This window comes from Enhydra lutris, unplaced genomic scaffold (assembly GCF_002288905.1).
Source record: "Enhydra lutris kenyoni isolate GAN:26980312 unplaced genomic scaffold, ASM228890v2 scaffoldscaffold4, whole genome shotgun sequence".
NCBI lineage: Eukaryota > Metazoa > Chordata > Mammalia > Carnivora > Mustelidae > Enhydra > Enhydra lutris.
The window spans coordinates 11,487,978-11,512,120 of record NW_019154088.1 but is presented as its reverse complement, the minus strand read 5'-3'; the positions used below and the strand labels follow the sequence as shown (position 1 = coordinate 11,512,120).

Genomic DNA, 24,143 nt, shown 5'->3' with positions numbered 1-24,143 from the left:
CTCTGTATATTATGCTTTGCTCACCAGTGTAGCTGCCATCCACATTAACCATTTTTAAGCTCACAGTTCAGCAGTGTTAAGTATATTCATATTAGTGTGCAACAGGGTTCTAGAACTTTTTTCATTTTTTTAAAACGATTTTATTTATTTATTTGACAGCCAGAGATCACAAGTAGGCAGAGGGGAAGGCAGAGAGAGAGAGAGGAAGAGAAGCAGGCTTCCACTGAGCGGAGAGCCCAATGTGGGGCTCGATCCCAGGACCCTGGGATCATGACCTGAGCCGAAGGCAGAGGCTTTAACCCACTGAGCCACCCAAGCGCCCCTGGAACTTTTTTCATTTTGCAGCAGTGAAACTCCATACCTGTTAAATGCTAATTCACCCTTCCCCTTTCCCTCAGCTCTTGGCAACCACTTTCCCTTCTTAATGAACTCATTTATTAATTAAAGAGCTGTTAATTATATTTCCAGCATTTCTGGGTTTTGGGTTGTTCTTTGTAGCAAAAAGTATTTTATTATATCTATTCTGATATGTACATTGTTATAGATTGTTATATAGCTATGTAGATATATTTACCAGAAGATTTTATGCGAAATACATTACAATTTTTAAGCCTAATAAGACGAAACACAGTGGTTAGTCCTTAGACAATGTAATATACTCAAAAGGAGTAGTTACATAATGTGACTGAATTCTCTTTGGCTTATGAAGGAAATGGGAAGACATGATGACCTTTGGTCCTTATTCTACATGTTGGTGGAGTTTGTGGTTGGTCAGCTGCCTTGGAGAAAAATAAAGGACAAGGTAATTTTGGAAATGGAAGTGGAAATAACAGTTTTGGTAAGGGAAGGAATAAAATTTTCTCCCGGGTAGACATAATGGATGAGAATATACTTACATAAAAGAACTAAAATTAAGCTGATATTAAAGATCTAATTAATGTTATGATTTTTTTCTACGTACATGAAGAATACTCATTTAAGGATCTGTTAAATCATTGCTTCTGATCTGATTTCTAGCTTTCCCTCAGAGCTTTTCTTTTCCCTAGTTCTCCTCTTTTCTTTTTATAAGTCATGTAAGCTTTTAAATTTTAATTGTTACATTATTTTGTTTAATTGGAAACTGTAAACATGTGTTGATTAAAAAAAATAGACTAGATTGAAGATCAACTCTTTATTTGGCAGACTGTCCATTCACTGATGCAGAACTCTTGTGTTACCCTTTTGGTTATTCATTACAGTCCTCCCTCCCCCCATAAAGCAGTGTACATTAAGCTATTAGTCGGAGCTCAGATCTTGCTTTATACTTAATTACTCACTATCTCATTCCCTAGTACATACCCTTGAGACTGTTACTGAGAGGCTGTTAATGTGTAGCTGCCAAGAGAAATTGACTTTGGTTCCTCTTCTCTTTACTTCCCAGGAGCAAGTAGGTTCTATTAAGGAGAGGTATGACCACAGGCTTATGTTGAAACATCTCCCTCCAGAATTCAGCATCTTTTTGGATCACATCTCCTCTTTGGATTATTTTACAAAACCAGACTACCAGGTAATCATCTTTTTGAGTTCTGTGGGTTAATTCTTCTCTCATTTAGTCTTTATCTTCACTTATTTTATATTGTACATGAGTATGGAAGGTCCCTAGAATGATATTTTAATACATCCTGAGAAATGTGGTAAAATTGACTGATGAGGACAATGTGTGTGTGTGTGTGTGTGTGTGTGTGTGTGTGTGTGTGTCTGTGTGTTTCCTCCATTTTGGGTGGGCATACTTCATTAGAGTTTTAGGTTTGTTTATTATTGAACAGATGTTACTGTTCCTGCTGTGATTCATTTGGTGTATAAAACTGCTGATGGTCCAAATTATGTAAATCCGGTAGCTAATTTGTTGATCAGAAGAAAATATCCAGCTGGGTAATGTATCTGTCAAGGGCTTAAGGGCTGTAATATCATATGTTAATATGCTATGGAACAAAGTCAGTGAAGATTATTGGCTCCATTTTATCTGTGGTCAGTGAATCATTTCCTTAGGGTGTCCATTCATAAGGCCTTGAGTAGGTTTACCACAAATTGCACCCTTAACCCCAACCAACTATATATTTCAGAAGATTCTGTTGCTTTCAGGGAGGAGTTGGAGCTTAATGCAAAATAATTACTACCTCTGAAGACGTAAATGAAGCCACACATAGGTTAAAACAGGCATACATCATTTCATTGCACTTTGCACATGTTGTGTTTTTTACAAATTGTGGCAACCTTGCATTGGGCGAGTCCATCAGCACCATTTTTTCCAACAGCATTTACTTATTTCATGTTTCTGTGTCACATTTTGATAGTTTTTGAAATATTTCAAACTTTTTTGTTATTGTTACATTTGTAAAGTGATCTCTAATCAGTGATCTTTGATGTTTACTACTATAATTGTCTTGGGGTGCCATGAACCCTACCCATGTAATGGAAAACTTAATCTATAAATGTTGTGTGCATTCTCACTGCTCCACTGACCAGCCATTTCCTGTCTCTCCCTCTCCGTCAGCCTCCTTATCCCTTGAAACACAATAATCTTGAAATTAGGTCAGTTAATAATCCTACAGTGACCTCTAAGTGTTCAAGTGAAAATAAGAGTTTCATGTCTATCACATTAAATCAAAACCTTTCTAGAAATGATTAAACTTGTGAGGAAGGCATGCCAAAACCAAGATAGGCTGATAGCTAGGCCTCTTGTGCCAAATAGTTAGTCAAGTTGTGAATGCAAACGGTAAGTTCTTGAAGGAAATTAGAAATGCTACTCTAGTGAACATATGAGTGATTAGAAAGCAAAACAGCCTTGTTGCTGATATGGAGAAAGTTTTAGTGGTCTTTTTTTTTTTTTAAAGATTTTATTTATTTGACAGAGAGAGATCACAAGTAGGCAGAGAGGCAGGCAGAGAGAGAGGAGGAAGCAGGCTCCCTGCTGAGCAGAGAGCCCGATTCGGGGCTCAATCCAAGGACCCTGAGATCATGACCTGAGCCGAAGGCAGAGGCTTAACCCACTGAGCCACCCAGGCGCCCCTTTTAGTGGTCTTAATAGAAAATCAGACCAGCCACAGCATTCCCTGAAGCCAAAGCCTAATCCAGAACAAGGTCCTGACTCTTAAATTCTGCGAAGGCTAAGAGAGATTAGGAAGTTTCCAAAGAAAAGTTTGAAGCTAGCAGAGGTTGGTTCATGAAGTTTAAGGAAAGAAGCCTTCATTGTAACATAAAAGTACAAGGTGAGGCAGCAAGTTATTCAGAAGATCTAGCTTCTGAAGGTGGCTACTACACTAAACAACGGATTTTCAGTGTAGACAAAACAGCCTTCTATTGGAAGAAGAGCCATCTAGGATTTTCCTAGCTAGATAGGAGAAGTCAGTGCCTGGCTTCAAAGCTTCAAGGGACAGATTGACTCTCTGGTTAGAAGTTACTATGGCCGGTGACTTGAAGCTGAAACCAGTGATCATTTACCACTCTGAAAATCTTAGGGCCCTTACAAATTATGCTAAATCTACTCTGTCTGTGCTCTCTAAATGGGACAACAATACCCAGATGACAGCACATCTGTTTACAACATGGTTTATTTTAAGCCCATTGTTAGGACCTACTGCTCAGAAAAAAAAGATTCCTTTCAAAAGATGAGTGCACACTGACCATGCACCTGGTCACCCAAGAGCTCTGTTGGAGATGTACGATGAGATTAATGTTGTTTTCATGCCTGCTCACCACTGCTTCCATTCTGCAGCCATGGGTCAAGATGTCATTTCAGCTTTCAAGTCTCACTGTTTAAGAAATACATTTTATAAGGCAGTTGGTGCTGTAGACAGTGATTCCTCTGATAGCTCTGGGCAAACTAAATTGAAAACTTTCTGGAAAGGATTTACCATTCTAGATGTCATTAAGAACATTAGTGATTCTTGGGAAGAAGTCAAAATATTATCACTAACAGAGGAGTCTGGAAGAACTTCTCAACCTCTTGGATGACTTTGAGGGCTTTAAGACTTCAGTGGAGGAACTAACTGAAGATGTGGTGGGAATAGCAGGAGAACTAGAATAGGAAGTGGAGCCTGAAGATATGACTGAGTTGCCGCCAGCTCATGATAAAACTGTAATGGATGACCAGTTGCTTCTGTGGCTGAGCAGAAAAAATAGCTTCTTGAGATGGAATCCACTCCTGGTGAAGATGCTCTGAAGATTATTGAAATGACTACAAATGACTTAGACTATTCCATAAACTTAGCTGAGAAAGCTGTGACAGAGTTTGAGAGGGTTGACTCCAGTTTTGAAAGAAGTTCTGTAGGTAAAATGCTGTCAAACAGCGTCACGTGGAACAGAGAAATCACTTGTGAAAGGAATAGTCAATCAGTGTGGCAGAGTCATTATTGCCTTATTTTAAGAAATTGCCACAGCCACCCCCTGTGTTTATCAGCAACCACCCTGGGTAGTCCGCAGCCATCAGCATTAAGGCAAGACCCTCTAGCAGCAAAAAGATTACACTTAATTAATGAAAGCTGAGGTGATGGTTAGGATCTTTTAGCAATAAAGTATTTTCAATTAAGGCATGTATATTGTTTTCTTAGTGTACAACATAAAACTATTGTACACTTAATACTATTGTTCAGTATAGTGTAAACATAACTTTTATATGTACTGGGACACCAAAAAAGTCATTTGACTCACTTTATTGCAATATTTGCCTTATTGTGGTGGTCTGGAACCCAGCCTGTAGTATCTCTGAGCTGTGCCTGTAAAAATGATGTATTAGTTTATCATTTTTACCCGCAAAGTACAACACATAGACTTTACTGTTAAAGAAAGTTTTTACATTCTACAACATTGTCAGTTTGCCCAGTCAGAAGACCAGCAAAGCACAGTGAACATATTCATATATATTAACTATTTCTGTGTGAAATGGCAGCTTTTGTATAAATATAAACAGGATATAAAGCAGAGAGACAGCATATAGTCTTTGGTCCTTAGAGACCTTAAGTGGGTGAGCCTATCACCTTCTTTCCTATGTGGCAATTTGTGTTAATAACTAGAGACTCTTACAAATGGAGAAAATACAAGGTGTTTTGGAGCGTGTTCTTATATTTACATTTCATAGGTATTTCTGAAATGCACAGAGCTCATATTGCTTAAAATAATGAAATTAAAGCTATAATACTAGATTCAGGAAGAGCTGGAAAATGTTCCAACTTTCCCACCTTAGGTGCAAAAATTTTTTTATTGATCGAGTTTGCACAGGAGTATAAGAGTTGAGCAAATAAAAATTTTTTTATCACATTCACCACTTAATTCTGTCTATAATCTAAAGAAGACTATTGTGAGGGGTGCCTGGGTGACTGAGTCAGTTAAGCGTCTGCCTTTGGCTCAGGTTATGCTCCTAGGGTCCTGGGATCAAGTCCTGCATTGGGTTCCTTGCTCAGCGGGGAGTTTGCTTCTCCCTCTGCCTGCTGCTCCCCATGCTTGTGCTCTCTCTCTCTCTCTCTCTGTCAAATAAATAAATATAACCTTAAAAAAAAATAAGTTGCACATGGCTAATACCTCATCCAGTAGCCTGCTATTGCTTGCTCTGACAGCAGATGTAGAGAGAGGAGCTGTTTTGCTCTTTACCAGGAATCTTTTATTCATGTCTCAATTAGAATAATGGGTGACACTTGCTTTTGGAAAGTGTTATGGTGTTTTGGGAAATGACATCCAAGTTTATCAGTACTTCGTATTTATATACAAGGGTGTCTTCCCAGCTGGCTTTTAAGTCCTGGAAGTACAACCATGTCTTCTTTTTTTTTATCCCACACTGTCCTTGCACTGTGCCTGGCACCTAAATTTTCAACAAATGTCAGGAAAATTGAACTGAATCCTAGTTTGCCTAACAGTCTCCTACTAAGGAAATCTAAGAAAAATCAACTTGTCAGTGCATAAATACTGTTTTCTATCTGTTAAACTAAACTAGGTGAAGCTATCAGAATTATAGCCAAGATTGAAACAGAGATCTTATTATGAAAACGTTTTTATTATTAGATTCTGAAACAGTATAGCAACCGTAAGAGAAAAAAAGATGCTGGGCCACGAATCTCCGCAGGTCAATAAAATTCTATGGATTTATATACATGCACACGGAAACACATACATACGCACATGAGGGCATGTAAAACTGGTGAAATTTGATAAGCTCTGTGGATTGTACCCGTGTCACTTTGCTGGTTTTGATACTGCAGTCTAGCTGTTTAAGGTGTTACTATTGGAGCACGGCGGGTGAAGAGGATTTCTCTGTACTATTTTTGTAATTTTCTGTGAATTTTTATTTTAGATTAAAAGTAAAAAAAAATGCTGGACCAACAGTTTCAGAAATGTAGGTAGTGATTAGAAACATTCAGTTCTGTTGTGGCCACCTTATAATTTAAACAATCCTTTTAAATGTGTTTTGAGAAAGGAACATGTCTCTGAGGAGTGTGTAGGGAGATCTTAACCTTGAATTCCACACCTAGACTACACTGGTAGGTGACACAGTTACTAGTTAATAGGAAACTAAGATAGTATCAGATTGGATAAAGAAGAACCCTTGGTGCGTTTGCACATGATTGTCACAGTAAGGACACCCAGCAGTGTCACAGTAGTACCGGGGTAGTGTTATTATTCCCGTTTTATGGAGATTTAGTTTAGACCCGTTGCCTGGGAAAACTCGTGCTGCTGGAAGTGGTGCCTGAACCCAATTTCTGGCTCATTCAAAAAAGCCGAAGCTCTGGTCGTTTTTCACCATCTTGCCTTCTTTGGAGAGGTGGCCACAAATACAGCAGCCACTGTGAAATAAATACTAACATGACTGGTTCATAAAACTGCAGGGAAAGAACTAAAAAGTTATATGAAGAATTATTTGAAATCTTTGTCAGCAATTAGTAGAATCATGTGATCCTGACATAAGAACATAAAAGTATCTTTATTAGAGTGTCCCAGTTATGTTAAGCATTGTTTAGCAAGTTGAGAAGACTAATAAAACCCATAAATATCCACAATGGTGGGAGCCTGAAACTAAAATGTGTCGAGCAGGCAGTTCATACAATGTGCCACAACACTGCTGAAATCAGAGGATACAATAGAGAGGAAATCCACAGCTGACCAAGCTTCTTATTATTCCTGTTAATCTCTTTCTAGATTTAGGAATGGGACTGTCTAAACAGAGGTTACATCAAAATGCAGCAGGCTTGTCTCTTGCTTCAGGGGACTTAGCTGTTTTAGGATTCCCCTGACTCTGATGACATTGGAGTTACATTTCTCAGAAGGCATAGCTGGGCTGTTAGGGAAACAAAACAATCAGTTTGAGCTAGAAACAAGGGGGAACCTCCCATAAATTAGAGGACCAGGGAGGGTCTCTCTGTTTCTTTTGTTCTGTGCTTCCCATCCTTCTGCCTTCTGCTGCTGGTCTCTTTTATCACCATCTTAGTAACAAACTTTTTTTTATCTGAGGCCCAGCGGCATATGCTACAATTTCTAAGACATACGCTAATACTATGGTAAATGTAAGAAAATAATTCATAGTAAAAGGACATCTGGCATACAAACTGCTTAGGATCATTCCCTTGGCAGCCCAGTCTGGGCAGTGCGCTTAGTGGCAGCCGTCTAAGTGCTCACACAGCAAGGCAGGCGCTGCCTCCTGGGTAGGGACTCCCTCTTTCAGGAGGCATGCAGCCCGCTCTGCAAGAACCTCCATTTCCCGAGTCAGGAGAGAGGACTTCAAGATCTGCGACTTCTGTTCCCATATGCTGGGTCTTAATCCATCCTCCTTTCTTGTGTGTTTTCTGTAGCCCTCTAACTTTGACAATTTGGGGAAATCTATGCTATAACATAGGTAACTTAAGTCAACAAAAATATGACCAAAACAAAAATTCCCAGGTTTTGTAACCATGCCTTTTCCAGTTCCTTTGATCTTTTTAGTTTCCTTTTCTCCATTTATTTTTTTTTTTTTCCTTTTGGGAATCTTGCAATAGATATTCTCGCATGTGTTTGTTCTCAAAATGTTTTTAGAGTCACTAAAGGTTCTGCACTCATAATTCTTACATAGGTTCCCTGCCATCATCACCAGGCAATTCTCTGGGCACCAGCTGGGTCTCCTGCAATTCAACTCACTTTTGACACTATCCCCCCAGAGATAGATGGCATCAAATTCCACAGGTTAAGGACTCAATCCCAGAAGACCACCCTCCACTTCAGATGTCAATCCCAAGTCCTGGTTGTCACCTGTACTTCTGACTGACCTATGACTGTAATTCAGAGGTTCCTACAACATCTTCCTTGGGTTTGATTAATTTCCTAGAAGGGCTCACAGGACTTGGGAAACCAGTTTTCTCACCAGATTACTGATTCATTACAAAGGGTATAATTTCAAAACAGCCAGATGGAGAAGACGCATAGGGCAAGGTATGAGGAAAGGGTGTGGAGCCTCCAAGCCCTCTCCGAGGGCATCACTCTCAGCGCCTCCATTATGTGTATCAACCAGGAGCTCTCCAAACCCCATCCTTTTGGGTTTTTGTGGCGGCTTCTTTATGTAGGCACAATTGATTAAATCATTCACCATTGGTGATTGATTCATCTTCTAGCCCCTCTCCTCTTTACTGGAGGCCATAGGATAGGAAAGTTCCAACTCTCTAGTCACAGGGTTGGTTCCTTTCGTGACCAGCCCCTATCCATAGGTGCTTTCCAAAAGTCACCTCATTAACAAAAACTCAGTGGTGGTGGAAAGGGGCTTGTTACGAATAAAAAGAGAGTCATTTTACCTTTATGGCTCTGACATGGTTTCAGGAACTTGGGACTACAGATCAAATATTATAACAAAAGGTACTCCTATTGTTCTTTTCTCTCAGGAAATTTTAAGCGTTTGGGGACCTGTTACCCAGCAACTGTGGACAAATACCAAATATATATAAAAAATATATTTTGATTATGCAGTTGACCAAACTTATTTCTTATAAATCACAACACTGCATTCATATATAAGCTGCTGTGTTAGATATTATGATGAACAAGATCAGACGAGTGCTAGCCTCTAGGAGCTTCCAGTCTGGGTAAAAGAGAGAAACCAATTAAATAATCAGAAATAACTTTTACAATTTATAATTGATAGCATTTGGCCATCTTGTTCAGATGTTCTCTTCAGTAAGCCTCTAAAACTGCACACACTTGGTTTTTCTGTCTCACTAGCCACTTCTCCTTGCTTTGCTTTAGTGAGTCTTCTTTCTAACTAAATGTTGGAGTGCCTTAGCCTTTGCCCTTGGACCTCTTTGCTACCTACTCTCCTTAGGTGATATCCGGTCCTATTGCTTTAAATAATACCTATTCATATCTATATGCTGATGACTCTTGAGTTTGTAGTATACCCTTTTCCTCCCTAAACTCCCTAAAACTCTCAGTGTCCTAGTCCTCAAACTCTCTGCTTTCCTTTTCAGTAAGTGACACCACCATTTATTACCCAATGGCTCAGGACAGAAATCTAAATTATTATTTATTCTTGGATGCTAACAGGGTAAGAGAAATGATGAGGAGAGAATGAAGCTATAATCATAAAATTAAAAATCAGAAACAGTAAAGGGCAGTTTTTGTGAGATCATTATCTACATCACATCAGAGTTTGAAATTAATTTTATTTTTTTATTATGTTATGTTAGTCACCATACGGTACATCATTAGTTTTTGATAATAGTGTTCCTTGATTCATTGTTTGTGTGTAACACCCAGTGTTCCATGCAATACGAGTTTTGGAATTTGAAGGCAAGAAAATGAGGGGCACCTGGCTGGCTCAGTCTTAGAGCATGCAACTCTTGATCTTGGGGTTGTGAGTTCAAGCCCCATGTTAGGTGGAGAGATTACTTTAAAAAAATCTTTTAAAAAAAGACAAAAAAATGAAATATTTAATATAAGCCAAATAAATGGCAGAGTTCTTTGTGATGATATGTACATACACCCATACCACATACAGCTGAAGAATTTTTCAATCCCCTCAGAACTGTAAGAAAGCCCAATGAACTTCTATAGACCCCTTAATCTAGATATAACAGCTGTTAACATTGCTCACTTATTTAAGCTGAACCATATAAAAATAACTCCTTTTTGACAAAAAAAAAAAAGATTAAATGGTTAAAACTGAATAAATATCTTTCACATACAACACAAACTTCCTTTTGCCACACCATCTGAAAGTAGGTTTTAGATAAGATGCTTCATTATATATCTTATAAAAACAGAGATATTCTCCTATATAACTATAAACCAGTACCTCAGCTGAGAAAAATCAGTATTAATTCAATATCATCATCTACATATAGTCCTTTTTCAAATTCCCCTATTTGTACCATCTGGGTTTTTTTTTTTTAATCCCACTACAAAACTAATTTGTGAACATAGCAGCTTTCTCTTAAAGAATAAAATGACAATGCTTATTGTTACCTTACTCTAGTTTTTTTCTTTATGGTCTAGCTTCTGACATCCGTGTTTGACAACAGCATCAAGACCTTTGGAGTAATTGAGAGTGATCCTTTTGACTGGGAGAAGACTGGAACAGATGGTTCCCTGACCACCACCACTACTTCTACCACCCCTCAGCTGCACACCCGCCTGACCCCCGCGGCCATCGGGTATGTCCCATGCAGATTATTTAGCAGTGGCTTTCTTAGGTGCACTGTGTTCGTAGAGATGTCTGTTATCTCCTCCAGACCCTTCAGATGACAAAATGCTGAGACAGAGGAGAGAGCCTATGAATTTCCTTGCATTAACATTGCTTTTATATATGTCTTTGTTCACATTTATTTTTCTTAGAAAGTATTTATAGATCATACTTTGAAATGGGAGCTTCAAGCTTGTATGATTTCTTGATGTCAGATTTACAGTGGCTTTTCAAAATGAGAAGGAATTGTTTGCATTTACTTCTTTTTTTTTTTTTTTAAGATTTATTTATTTACTTGAGAGAGAGAACGAGCCAGGGGAGGGGTAGACAGATAGACAGAATCCCAAGTGGACTGCCCACTGAGCCAATAGCAGGGCTCTATCCCATGACCCTGAGATCATGACCTGAGCTGAAAATTAAGAGTCAGGTGCTTAACCAACTGAGCTACCCAGGCACCCCAGTTTGCATTTACTTCTAAAGAATATATGGGACCTGGAAAGAATGAGCCACAATTGCACCTAACTGTACTGTGTTTAAGTTTAATATGAACAAAAAATGTAAGCTTGTTCCTCTATGAAAGTGATTTAGTTTGCAAAGTATATTAGGAACAGATTATGGTGTATTTCCATCATCTTGTGTTTGTTTGTTTTCTTCTCTTCATGCATTAAATACAGTTGCTTTTGTTTGTTATTAAATAAATTGGGGGGTGTCGTTCTCCACCCTCCCCATCTGTTTTTACCTGCTCTGGTTGCTTTAAAATGTTGGTAACAAAGAAAAAAAGTAAATAGAGAAAAATCATCTTATAATTGGGGAAGTTTATCACTAATCCATTGTTTGATTTTATATTGAAAGTTGGGATCACTAGAGCTTATCGAATCAGAAAAGCTTACATGGACTTGTTTAACTAGGTATGATATCCTTGATTAGCTTGTCTAAGAGTTCTTAAGTGAGGGGCCCTGACTAGCTAGATTAGAATCATCACAGAGATTTGTTAAAAGTACTCACTAAAATAAATAAATAAAATCTTTTAAAAAACAAACAAACACATGAGATACTCCTAACACTAGCTGAGTGACTCATCAACACTAAGTAAATACTAGCAACAGAGCTAGAGCCTTTCTAAAATTTTGATTCTTGTTTTCATGCCTTTGTTCTCCTTCTCCTTTGATTGTTGTTAGAAGTAGGTGAGTCTCAAACTTGTAGAAATCCAGATGATAAGGAGTTCAGGGTAACTGAAGTCAGTGAAGACAGTTTAAGTTCCCATCTCCCAATGTTTCCTCCTAAAATAAAGCAATAATGAGAAAGAAGAAATAAAACTATGCAAAAACCACATCCTCACCATAATTTGAAGATAAAGGATACCTAGCCTAAACTCCAAAATAAGTAAAAAGAGAAACCAAAACCACCAACTCTTTCGCGCTCCCGCCTCACTCAATTCTGCCCCAAGGCTTTATAAAGGCAGATCAATAAAAACCATGCAGAGGAAGAGAATTTGAAATAGGACTTAAGGTTGATTTTAAGCCAACACCAGAAAAACTAATCCCGTCCTACAAATGTAATTACTAGAAAGTGTTCAGGTAGACAGAGAGGTATAAATAGGCATGATTCAAAACATACAGCTTATGGAAGAAAGAAAGAAGAAAAAAGACAAAAAAGAAAGGAGAAAATGCCTTTTATCAGTTGAACAGTGAAGGAAAAAACATTTATGTTTTGGATCCAATCAGGAGAGAGAAACTGCATAGTAATTTGAACAGGGGAAGATGATACAAGGAATTAGTAGCTATAATACAGAACTGGAGTAATGTGGGATAGACTAGTAGGAAGTAGAGAATACAGGAATAGCAAATACCAAGTAAAGCTCCTACTCCAGGGGCTGAGATTCAGCATCCCAAGACTGAGCCCCACCAGCACCAGGGCTGAGTCCTGACCTTGTCGGAGAGCATATGTCCGTTGCTTACTGGATGGCAGGGAAGTCACTCTGATGCCTGGTAGAATTTGCTGAAAATCTGCCCTCTGGAACTTAATGCAAATCTATTCTCTGGGGTGGCAGAGAAAGCTATTTACTTTCTTCTAGATATTGGGAATTGCTCAGGGAAGCTGTTGGTTGCTGCGGTCTTTGTGCTGCAAGAGACAGGTGCTGAAGATGCTGGGATGTGGCAGGATCCTTGTGCCAGGGAGAGCCACACACACTGGAGAGACTTGCCAAGCGGCACACTGGAACCCACAGCAGAGCACTCTCCTTCTGCAGTGTCTCTCCAGTGCCCTCTACGGACAGAGCTCCAGGGCTAGCTGGCAAAGGAAAATAGCTAAAGAGCTCAGATCTACTTTCATAGAACTGGCAAAAAAGATGAATTTCAAGTTGAAGGCAGTACATCAATAATCACAGAAGGGCAAAGGGGAAGTAAAATTTAACAGCCTACAAAGGGAGAACTATGAAGTCAGAGGATACTGTGTCTCTCTGACCATAAAAACAAATAAAAATGCCCTAAATTGTTTGGACTTTGCCACATTGACAGAAGAGGGCACTAATTAAACTACGAATCTCATGAAATACTCTAATACCACAAAAATGAACAGATTTGAAGTGAAAGATTTTAAAGATCCATACAATGTTACTGAAAAAAATCAGAAGAGAAAATCTAATTCATGCTAAGGAAATTTCCCCTCAGAGAAGTAGCCATGAAGAAGAAGAAAACTATAAAATAAAACCCCAAATGGAAGCAAATATACTCGTGCATTCAAAGATAAGGACAACTACCTTGAATCAGAAAGTTAAAAACTAAGAACAGAAATAGACCACAAGGTAGAGGGGGCTGGGAGAAAACAGAAAAGGAGAAGAGAGAGGAACAAATGAGAGTTGATTGAGGTCGGGAAACAAATGGAAGAAAAAGATGTCTTAGAAGTGAAAAAATTATAAAGTTGCACAAAGGAGAATAGACGCAAATGAAAATTTAATAAAGGGCATTGAATAAAGGCAGAAGGGGAAAAAAGCCCTAAGAGAATGAAAATAAATCATGTAAAAGGACTAAAGGGGTGCCTGGGTGGCCCAGTCCTTTAAGTGTCTAACTCTTGATTTCAACTCAGGTCATGATCTCTGGGTGGTGAGATCGAGCCCTGTGTCCACCTCCACACTTAGTGTGGAGTCTGCTTAAGATTCTCTCTCACCAGGGCACCTGGGTGGCTCAGAGGGTTAAGCCTCTGCCTTCAGCTCAGGTCATGATCTCAGGGTCCTGGGATTGAGCCCTGCATAGGGCTCTCTGCTCAGCGGGGAGCCTGCTTTCCCCTCTCTCTCTGTCTGCCTCTCTGCCTGCTTGTGATCTCTCTCTCTCTCAAACAAATAAAACCTTAAAAAAAAAAAAAGATTCTCTCTCACCTTCTAACCCTTCTCCCCCCCCCCCAAAAAAATCATTTAAAAGGACTAGAGAGAAAGTAGTGCAAATGGAATGCAGACAAGGGATAGCACTTGTTCGAGTCCCTGAAGGACAATACCATTGAAACCTGAGAAACTCAGTGGCAAGGTGAAATAAGAAAGTGGGACTAAGAGCATTTTTTTAAAAAAGATTTTTATTTATTTATTTGACAGAGACACAGTAAGAGAGGGAACACAAGCAGGGGGAGTGGGAGAGGGAGAAGCAGGCTTCCTGCTGAGCAGGGAGCCCAATGTGGGACTTGATCCCAGGACCCTGGAAGGCAGACGCTTAACTGACTAAGCCACCCAGGTGCCCCTTTAATACGGTGTTTGTTAATATTTAGTACTGAGAATCCCATCAGTCACCTTTAGGAAGCAAAAACTACAGAGGATCCAGGGAGGCATAGCTAGAAACACACGAGTAATTGGAAATCCTATGTAACTCAGTACAAGACAGATCAAGTGAACAAAGAATAAGAAATAAACAAAGAATAGGATCAATAAGATAGATCTTTAACTCTGCACCCTGATAATAGAGCTTGTGCCTTCTGGAACATTAATAAAAATTGCCTCTGGAACATTAATAAAAATTGATCAGTTATTAGGTCATCAGGAAAGCATATAAGTAGACCCATAAAGCACAAGTATTATACTATCTGATCACACTACAGTAGAACTAGAACTTTCCAACAAGAACAAAAATGTCAAAAGCCCATCCTTCTGGAAACTTAGAAACCTATCAAAGTACTCTTTTTTTTTTTTTTTTAAACATTTAAAGCTAAACATTTAAAGAGGGAAATTCTTGTGCTCGCTTCGGCAGCACATATACTAAAGAGGGAAATTCTTGGTATTAAATAAGGAGCTACATAATGTCAGTTTGTCCTATTACTGATCGTATTAATGTTGTTAATCGGGCTAGGGTGATATTAGCTAGGTTTCTCCACTGTGAAGTTACTATCTTTACTTTGTAAGAAGTATTTTGTGGGAAGATACTTTGAGACAATTCGAATAAACTTGTTTTTCATCGTAATTTTGCCCACAAGTTTTAGAGTCTGCCTGTGAATCTACCTGAAAAGTATAAGGCCTACAGGCCTAGCATTTAAGAAGTGGATGAATTTGCTGACCTCTGAATTAAAATACTGATTCTATAGCAGACCTAAATATCTGTGGGCTGTGCTGTCTCTGTCCTCACTACCACTGCCTTTCTAGTGCTAAGGCAGCCACAGACAGCGTGTAAATGAAGGAGCAGGACTCTTGCCATACCACTTGATTGACAAGAATAGGTGAGCAGGTCAGATGTGGCCCATAGCCCTAGTTGGCGAGCCTTGCCTTAGATGGTGGGGAAGAGAGTGTGAAAAGGATGTCCATTCTTTCTGCTTTTCTTGATGTCTCTCTGATTTTTCTATACATGTCCTTACTTTTCTTCCTTAATCTGCTTCTGTAATTTATACCTTACCTGCAACCACCCAACACAAACCATGTGTTAATAATACTCTCATGTATACATATGCACTCATTCGACTCCTAAATGTAATATAATTTTTCTAGGAAGGAATTTCTTTCCATATCTCAAACTCCAGATTTGGATCAGAGTTATAGGAGAAGGAAGAAAATAGTAATTATGTAAGAAGTAAAAGTGGGCAAATAAATGCAGAGAGGAACCTGAGTCATGTGGAAGAGAGCCCATGTAGGGAAGCTGTGGGAGCCCCTTGAAGTGTTTAGTATCAGAGAGAAGAGGGAAACCAGGATAGAGTAAAAATAGAAGCAGTTGATAGGTCAAGGTGTGCTTTGTTTCCTCAGGAGAGGAGAAGGAGATGCCAAGGAACTGGGGTAGTTGGAAAGAAGCAGAATAGTAGCTTAGGCATAGGGAAAAAAGGATTTGGAAGAATACTGATGAAAATGGGAAAAAATGTGGGGCTGGTAGACTGAACTTACTGAATTCAGATATTGATTCTTTTGTCACTCCCTTTCCTCATGAACAAAGGGAATTCTTTCAATAAACATATGGATTACCATGTAGCACATCTATGTTGGTGTCCTTTGTATGCGTCAATCAGTAAAGGATATTGAACTTCTATCTGAAAAATCTTTGGAGCTCCTTACTGGCTCTCACCACTTCCCCACACGGGCTCTCTTCCACATGACTCAGGTTCCTCTCTGCATTTATTTGCCCATTTTTACTCCTTACATAATTACTGTTATCTCCCTTCTCCTGTAACTCTGATCCAAATCTGGAGTTTGAGCTATGGAAAGAAAGAAATTCCTTCCCAGAAAAATTATCCTACATTCAGGAGTCGAGTGAGTGCAAAAGTATATGTGAGAGTATTATTTATGAACTTCATGAACTTTATTTATCTTTGAACTTCGGTTACTTTTAGAATAAACCCTTTCATAGGAACTATTTTAGGCCAAACTACCTTTTCTTTTCTTTTTTCCTTTTTTTTTTTCTTTTTTTTCGAATTCCCTTTTCAGTGTGTTCCCAGTTTCAGAACTACAAGAACTGTTTTACAGGGCTGTAAGGTTTTTTCCCTGGGAGCTCTTATCAGTGCTTTTCTTTTCTTTTTTTTAAGATTTTATTTATTTATTTGACAGACAGAGATCACAAGCAGGCAGAGAGGCAGGCAGAGAGAGAGGAGGAAGCAGGCTCCCCGCTGAGCAGAGAGCCCGATGCAGGGCTGGATCCCAGGACACTGGGATCATGACCGGGGCGGAAGACAGAGGCTTTAACCCACTGAGCCACCCAGGTGCCCCCTTACCAGTGCTTTTCTAAATTATACCTACAACATACCGAGATGAGATTCATCGTCTACTGTTGACCCAATAGGGAGAGATGGTAACGAAGGTCATCAGCTCAGGCAGGACAAGTCCCTGAAGAATGACTGATCTTTGTTCTCACAACATGACATATGGATGACACGTGGGCCAGGTGTAGACTGAGAAGATGCCTATTTTCCCACTCAGAAGAATTGTGTGTGTCAGTATAGTCTACTGAAAACTGGTTCTTCTCTACTTTTAGACATTCCAGATCACTTAGAAAAGATTTCACTGTGTGGTAAATATTGTGTTCAGTCAGCAATATTGAAAAGCAAAACAAACTAGTGTACAAAGTAGAGTTGCAGAACATGCAAGCTGACAGGGACCTGATCACTTAAAAAGTAATAACAGAACTGGAAAAAACTCCTCACAAGCCAGAACTCTGAGGGAGAGACAACCAGTCATATAAATAGGACACGAAATTACTTTGAAAGAAATATATTGACAAATGTCAATTAATATTTTTTTATTTTGCTGCTGGTCAGTTCATGCAGTTCTGTATAATTGTTCTGTATAATTACAGTATTTCTAGTTCACCCAGAGGGCAAGAATTTCCTTTCTCCTCTTTATGTCCCTAGAGCCTTGCATAGAGTAGATACTTGTAAAAAGTCTGTAAATGAAGAAGCAAATGTACATTTTACACTATTAAAAATATATAACTGATCTCATACCCGCTTATGTCATAATGACACTTGACATTTTTCTGTTTATAGTTTTTGTTACTCTCAGCAAAAAATGGGTAAAGAGTAGAAATTATTAAAATTGACACAAGACTTATTAGAAAATAGACCAAATATTTCTTTTTTTAAATTTTTTTATTTATTTATTTTTAAATATTTTATTTATTTATTTGACAGAGATCACAAGTAGACAGAGAGGCAGGCAGAGAGAGAGGAAGGGAAGCAGGCTCCCTGCTGAGCAGAGAGCCTGATGGGGTGCCCGATCCCAGGACTCTGAGATCATGACCTGAGCTGAAGGCAGAGGCCTTAAACTGCTGAGCCAACCACTGCCCCTAGACCAAATATTTCTTACTTTTAAAGTGATTCTTAAATCAGTGAGTTATTATATTAAAATTTGTATTTTTAGATCATCCTGCAAATTTTCCTCATCAAAAATAGACGTTTGGGGGCACCTGGGTGGCTGGCAGTTAAGCATCTGACTCTTGACTTCAGCTTAGTTCATGATCTCAGGGTCATGAGACCAAGACCTGCGTTGGGCTCCACACTGGCTGTGGAGCCTGCTTAAGATTCTCTCTCTCCCAGGCACGGATTGCATGGAGCACTGGGTGTGGTGCAAAAACAATAAATACTGTTAACGCTGGGGAAAAGAAAAAAAAGATTCTCTCTCTCCCTCTTCCTCTGCCCCTCGCCCCTCAAAAAAAATAGTTTTATTTTGTAAAATTGGCATGGCCTAAGTTTCTGAGGTTTTGTTTTTATTTTGTCTTACTCTTCTAATTATGTATAAACTTGATCATTTAAATTCAGAAGCAAAATGTAAGATAGTCTCATAGTAATCTTTGATTCTGGTATTTTAAAGTTTTACCTTTCTTTCACCCCACATTTTTAGAATTGCCAATGCCACTCCCATCCCAGGAGACTTGCTTCGGGAAAATACAGATGAGGTGTTTCCAGATGAACAGCTTAGTGATGGGGAGAATGGCATCCCTGTTGGTGTGTCACCAGATAAATTGCCGGGATCTTTGGGACACCCACGTCCCCAGGAGAAGGATGTCTGGGAAGAGATGGATGCCAACAGGAACAAGATAAAGCTTGGGATTTGTAAGGTGCGTATTTCTTGCATAGGACGGGGTTTCTTTCCTAAGTGCTTAATATTTTCCTTCTGTTGCTGTAACAAAGTATCATGATTCTTAATTTTGGATGAGAAATAGATAGAAAATTGTATTACTAGTGATTTATGTATTTGTATTTACAACATCTTGGCTAATTTTGCCCATAACAGTGAGATACAGACACTAAACATTAATTTTCATCTTGTATTTGGTGGAAAAGATGAAGGCATTTAAAAAAAAATCACACTGAGACTGAAAGAAGAGACATCTGTAGGTCAGAAGTTAATAGTCTTTCTAAATAATGTGACAAGACTCTTGGCCCCTTCTTTAGTGTGGACCTGTGGAGCTAGGAGTACCTGTTGTGAAAATTGTCTTAAGTGGAGGTGGGGAAATAAGGGCTAGAAATGGAAAGCACCAAACTAATCAGAAGCTGATAAAGTGGATATTGAATAATTGACATGATTTTTTCTTCCTTAGGATTCTAAACAGTACCAATATTTAAGTATGGGGAGAGATACAGATTTCTGAATTAAATGGTTAATTTTTAGTACTCTTGCAGTACTCTTTAGTACTCAAATTTCTTTTTGATCTTACTGTCCTTGTCATTTCCATTTTCATAGAAGATAAGATGAGGCTAAATGGGAATGGAGGGGCAGTGAATTATGAACCAATTAGCTTTTGGTGCTGCTTATGATTTTATAAAGATTTAGTTGGGATGGAAGTTAAATTTATAGGTGTAAAATGAGACTTTGGGCTCATACCTGTTAACATCGTTGATAGAAAGTTGGCTAGTTGTGCTTTGTGAGATGTATCTTGGAAAGAATTTTCCATGATCAATTCTGAGGGGCTTAGTCTGTCTTCAGACAAGTTACATACTATATTGTTAAACTTAATAATTAAAAAAATTAACAGCATATACATTCAGTCATGGAAGTCACTTTGTAAAATCATTCTCAGCATAGATATGACATGCTGCTCTGTGGTCTGGCTACTGAAAAAGCCCTCTTTGGAACCCTCCTGCACTGCTGGTGGGAATGCAAGCTGGTGCAGTCACTCAGGAAAACAGTTTAACTCAAAAAGTTTAAAATAGAACTGCCCAGCAGTTGCATGGATACAAACAATAGTGATTCAGAGGGGCACATACACCCTGATGTTTACAGCAGCAATGTCCACAATAGCCAAACTATGGAAAGAACCCAGATGTCCATCGACAGATGAATGGATAAAAGAGATGTGGTTTATCTGCAATGGAATATTACTCAGCCATCAAAAAGAACGAAATCTTGCCATTTGCAATGATGTGGATAGAACTAGAGGGTATTATGCTAAGCAAAATAAGTCAGTCAGAGAAAGACAAATACAAGATGATTTCACTCTTGCATAGAATTTAAGAAACACAGAAGATGAACATAGAGGAAGGGAAGGAAAAATAAAATAAAGATAAAAACAGAGAAGGAGGCAAACCATAGGAGACTCTCAACTATAAAAAACAAACTGAGGGTTGCTGGAAAGGAGGTGGATGGGGGTTGGGGTAATTGTGTGATGAGCATTAAGGAGGGCACTTGTGATGAGACCTGGGTATTATATGCAACTGATGAGTCACTAAATTCTACCCCTGAAACTAATAATACACTATATGTTAACAAATTTGAATTAAAAGAATTCTTTAAAAGAAAAATAAACTATTTAAAAAAAAAGACAAAAGAAGAAGCCCTGTGCGGACTAATAGTAATTAAGAATAGGTAGTGAAATGTAGTCAAGAAGTCAGTGTCAGATTTTTATAATGTCGACTGTAACTGTCTTTATTGCACCAGAAGCAGAAACTGTTCTTACAGTAAAAAATCCTTTTGTGACATTCTCAGTTGCCAGCCCACATGAGTATCTCTGTGTGTATGGTACTGTGAAATGGCACTTGACATGGGGATGACTTATTTAGTTTCTATCTTTCACCCATCATCACAATTTAACCTGTATTTAGTTCTCTTCTACTTGTTAATTCCTTCCTTTAATTTTTTTTTAAAGATTTTTTAATTTATTTGAGAGAGAGGAAGAGAGGGAGAGGCAGAGGGAGAAGCATAGGGAGAAGCAGACTCTCCACTGAGCAGGAAGCCCGATGTGGGACTTGATCCCCAGAATCTCGGGATCATGACCTGAGCTGAAGGCAGACAGCTTAACTGACTGAGCCACTCAGACACCTACGTAGGGCTTGGTCTTTCGACCCCAAGATCATGACCTGAGCCAAAACAAAGAGTCGGACACTTAAACAACCAAGCCGTCCAGATACTCTGGTATTGTTTTTTTGTTTTGTTTTGTTTTGTTTTGGCTACTGTTTTGTTTTAATATCAGTGATATTTGTCTGGATTTTTCAAAGATGTTTACTATATCCTTGCATTTTTGAAAGTCCTGGACTTGTCTTCTTTCTTCTTGAAGTATTTCCATTAGAAGTTCCTTTAGTTGAGGTCTTTGGGGACTCTCTCAATTTTTACTTAGTTGTAAATGTATTTATTTTAGCATCATTCTTTTTTTTTTCTTCGTGGGCATCAGTGCAAGGTTTATTGAATGATAGCAAAATGATAGTACAAAGCTTCCAAGGAGGGAGGGGACCTGAGGGGGTTGCCCAGCATCATTCTTTAAAGAGAGTTTATACTAGGTTCAGAGTTTTTGACTGACAGTTATTTTTCCTCTGGATTCAATTATTGGTGTTCAGAAGTCTGTTACTTACTTTTTTTTTCTTTGTAGATGGTCCATTGCTCTCTGTCTTTGTTACCCCAGCTGCTTTTTAACTTTTCTTTTTGTCTTTGGTGTTCTGCATTTTATCTAGAGTGTGCATAGGCTTACATTTCTATTTATCCTGCTTAGGATAGCTTATATTTCCTGAATCTTTGATTCATAGTTTCATATCATTTCTAGGAGATGTACAGCTATTTCCTACCAAAATATTTCCACTAATTCATTCTTTTCATTCTCTCATCCTGGGACTCCAAGTGAACGTACGCTTTTTCATTCTGTTATATAATTTAATTTTTTTTTTTCAGTATTTTTTTTCTCCTTGCAGTGCTCCATTCTAGGTAATTTCTTTTGCTATGTCTTCTAGTTCACTGGTTAATAACTTTGTCTTTTTCTGGGTAATTTGATGTTTAACTTGTTAATTGAATATTTAATATTAAATTCATCAGTTAATCTCAAACAATCCCTTATTGATCTTTGTGATAATGACCTTTATTTATTTAAACATTTGATGCATAACAGTTCTGTATTCTGTATCTTAACAAGTTTAATATCTGGTATCTTTGGAAGATTCTCTCAAATAAATAAATCTTTAAAAATAAGAGAGAGAAAGAGGAGGGAAAAGGCAGAGACAGAGAGAGAAACCTAAGCAGATTCCATGCTGAGTGCAGAGCTGACATGGGGCTCAATCTCACCACCCTGAGATCACAACCTGAGTTGAAACCAAGTCGGATGCTAAACTGACTGTCTCACCCAGGTGCCCCTCATATCTTAGGGAGTTTTAAATGTTTTTCTAAAAGTTATTATTTCTGCTCTTAGTCATGGTGGCATGCCTTCTTGTGTGTTTGACTATCTTTAGTGTTTTACTTATTAGTTAATAATTGATGGCAATCCTGTAAACCTAAATTGGGGATTGGGAAGCCTTCCTTCAGAGATTGTCTTCTGCTTCTGCTAGTAGCCAGAGTAGACCCCCAGTCTGAGACCAACTGGGTATCTTCTGTGGGTCTCTAATCAGAATGGACATACCAGACTTCCCTCTCTCACCCCAGTACTGGGGTCAGGTTTAATTTCTCTGGTAAGTGTACTACTCTGGGCATCTGTCCTTAGGCAGCCCCACTGCTCTGAGCTGTGTCATGTTCAACCTCCTTCTGCTCTGCCCAGCTCTTTTTTGTTCTAGTTTCAGGTTTTCTTGTTTTTGTTTGGTTTTTCACTTGTTTTTTAGAGAGGGAACAAGGGGATATTCAAGCTTGGTTGACCCATCCTACCTCTTGTGAGACCACTTATGTCTCCAAGAAAATGTCCTTTCCAGGTTTTATTTTTAGTTTAGTGGAATGGAGTCCTGCAAGTATTTCATTAGACAGGATACAAAAAGTCAAGGTGGGTAAACATTTTTAGACTGTTTATCTTTGTACCCCAAATATAAAAAACTGGAATAATACTGAACTGAGAATAAATTAAGAAAACTCGCTTTATGAAGGGTTAGTAGACAAGTATGTAATGATGTCGCTATCCAGAATACCTTATTTCTGAAAACACCTCCCAAGCATTTGCATTTATTATTTTGAAAGACTTCAGTGATTGCTACACATACAGTCACCTGAATGTTTTTCATGGTTTTCTTTTATATTTTGTCTAGGCTGCTACCGAGGAAGAGAATAGCCACGGTCAAGTAAACGGTATTCTGAATGCTCCAAGCCTTGGTTCCCCAATTCGTGTCCGCTCCGAGATTACTCAGCCAGACAGAGATGTTCCATTGGTGCGGAAGTTACGCTCCATCCACAGCTTTGAGCTGGAAAAACGTCTGACACTGGAGTCAAAGCCAGATACGGACAAGTTTCTTGAGACCTGGTATAAAATAATTTTTCTTTTTTTTAAAGCTACTAAGATATATAATTACCATTATCATTATCATCATTATGAATTCTATTATTCTTTCAAATAAGAAAATTTTGCATTTTTGTAGTACTGATTTAAGTTCTCATCTCCATCCATGTTTTTAATTATCATTGTGATTCCTAATGTGAATTGTCTTATAAAATTGTTACAAGTTCTATAACAACCTTTGGGTTTGGGAGCTGAGCAATGGGAGCTGGTAACTTCATGACACCAGCATAAGTTAAATGAGCTTTTTGCTTTGTTTGTAAGGGATCTCTTTCATTGGAATGAGAAAATGCAATGTAGAGTTGGAGAGCACGTGATAAAGAAGGCATGATACAGGAAGGAGGGGAGCATGTGAAGGAGGGAAACAAGTAATTTATACACAAGGGACAGGCAGTTAAATTCACTTTAATGAATGCCTTTTATGAATAAGTACTGTAGGAAAAATAGACACAAATAAGTTTATCATTCTTCCTGGAAAGAAGGAACAGTGGAACTTTGGAGAACTATGCATAGGTAATAACTCTAGTTCATGTTTATAAGTCCCATTATCCCCAAATTTTGATAACAGAAGACAGAAATGAAACTTTAAAAAGAATTTGGATATGTTTATGAATTACAGAGGCTGCAGTAATATTAAGAGCCGAGTGACTAGTGATAGTCATACCCTTCAATGTACATCACTGGTGGCTGGCTGCTTTTGGTAATGAGATGTTAGGTGAGAAAGACCACGTATTTGATTGACATGGTAGTTACTGTGAACAAAGATAATTCAGCCTATTCTAATCTAGCTTCCATTTTTGACAGTCCTTCATATATGTGTGTTCTTTCTTCCATGGCAATCGTTCAGCCTCACACCT

General features: G+C 38.5%; 1 protein-coding gene across 1 annotated transcript in view; it reads left to right on the top strand.

Annotated features, from left to right (window-relative positions):
- LOC111140331 (tau tubulin kinase 2) overlaps positions 1-24,143 on the top strand; it is a 161,157-nt gene that overhangs the window by 117,705 nt on the left and 19,309 nt on the right. Inside the window, exons 8-12 of the mRNA XM_022492616.1 lie at positions 710-802; positions 1,421-1,546; positions 10,480-10,637; positions 18,456-18,672; positions 23,042-23,253. Coding sequence (XP_022348324.1) covers positions 710-802; positions 1,421-1,546; positions 10,480-10,637; positions 18,456-18,672; positions 23,042-23,253 — 806 coding nt within the window. The remainder of the gene's footprint in view (positions 1-709; positions 803-1,420; positions 1,547-10,479; positions 10,638-18,455; positions 18,673-23,041; positions 23,254-24,143) is intronic.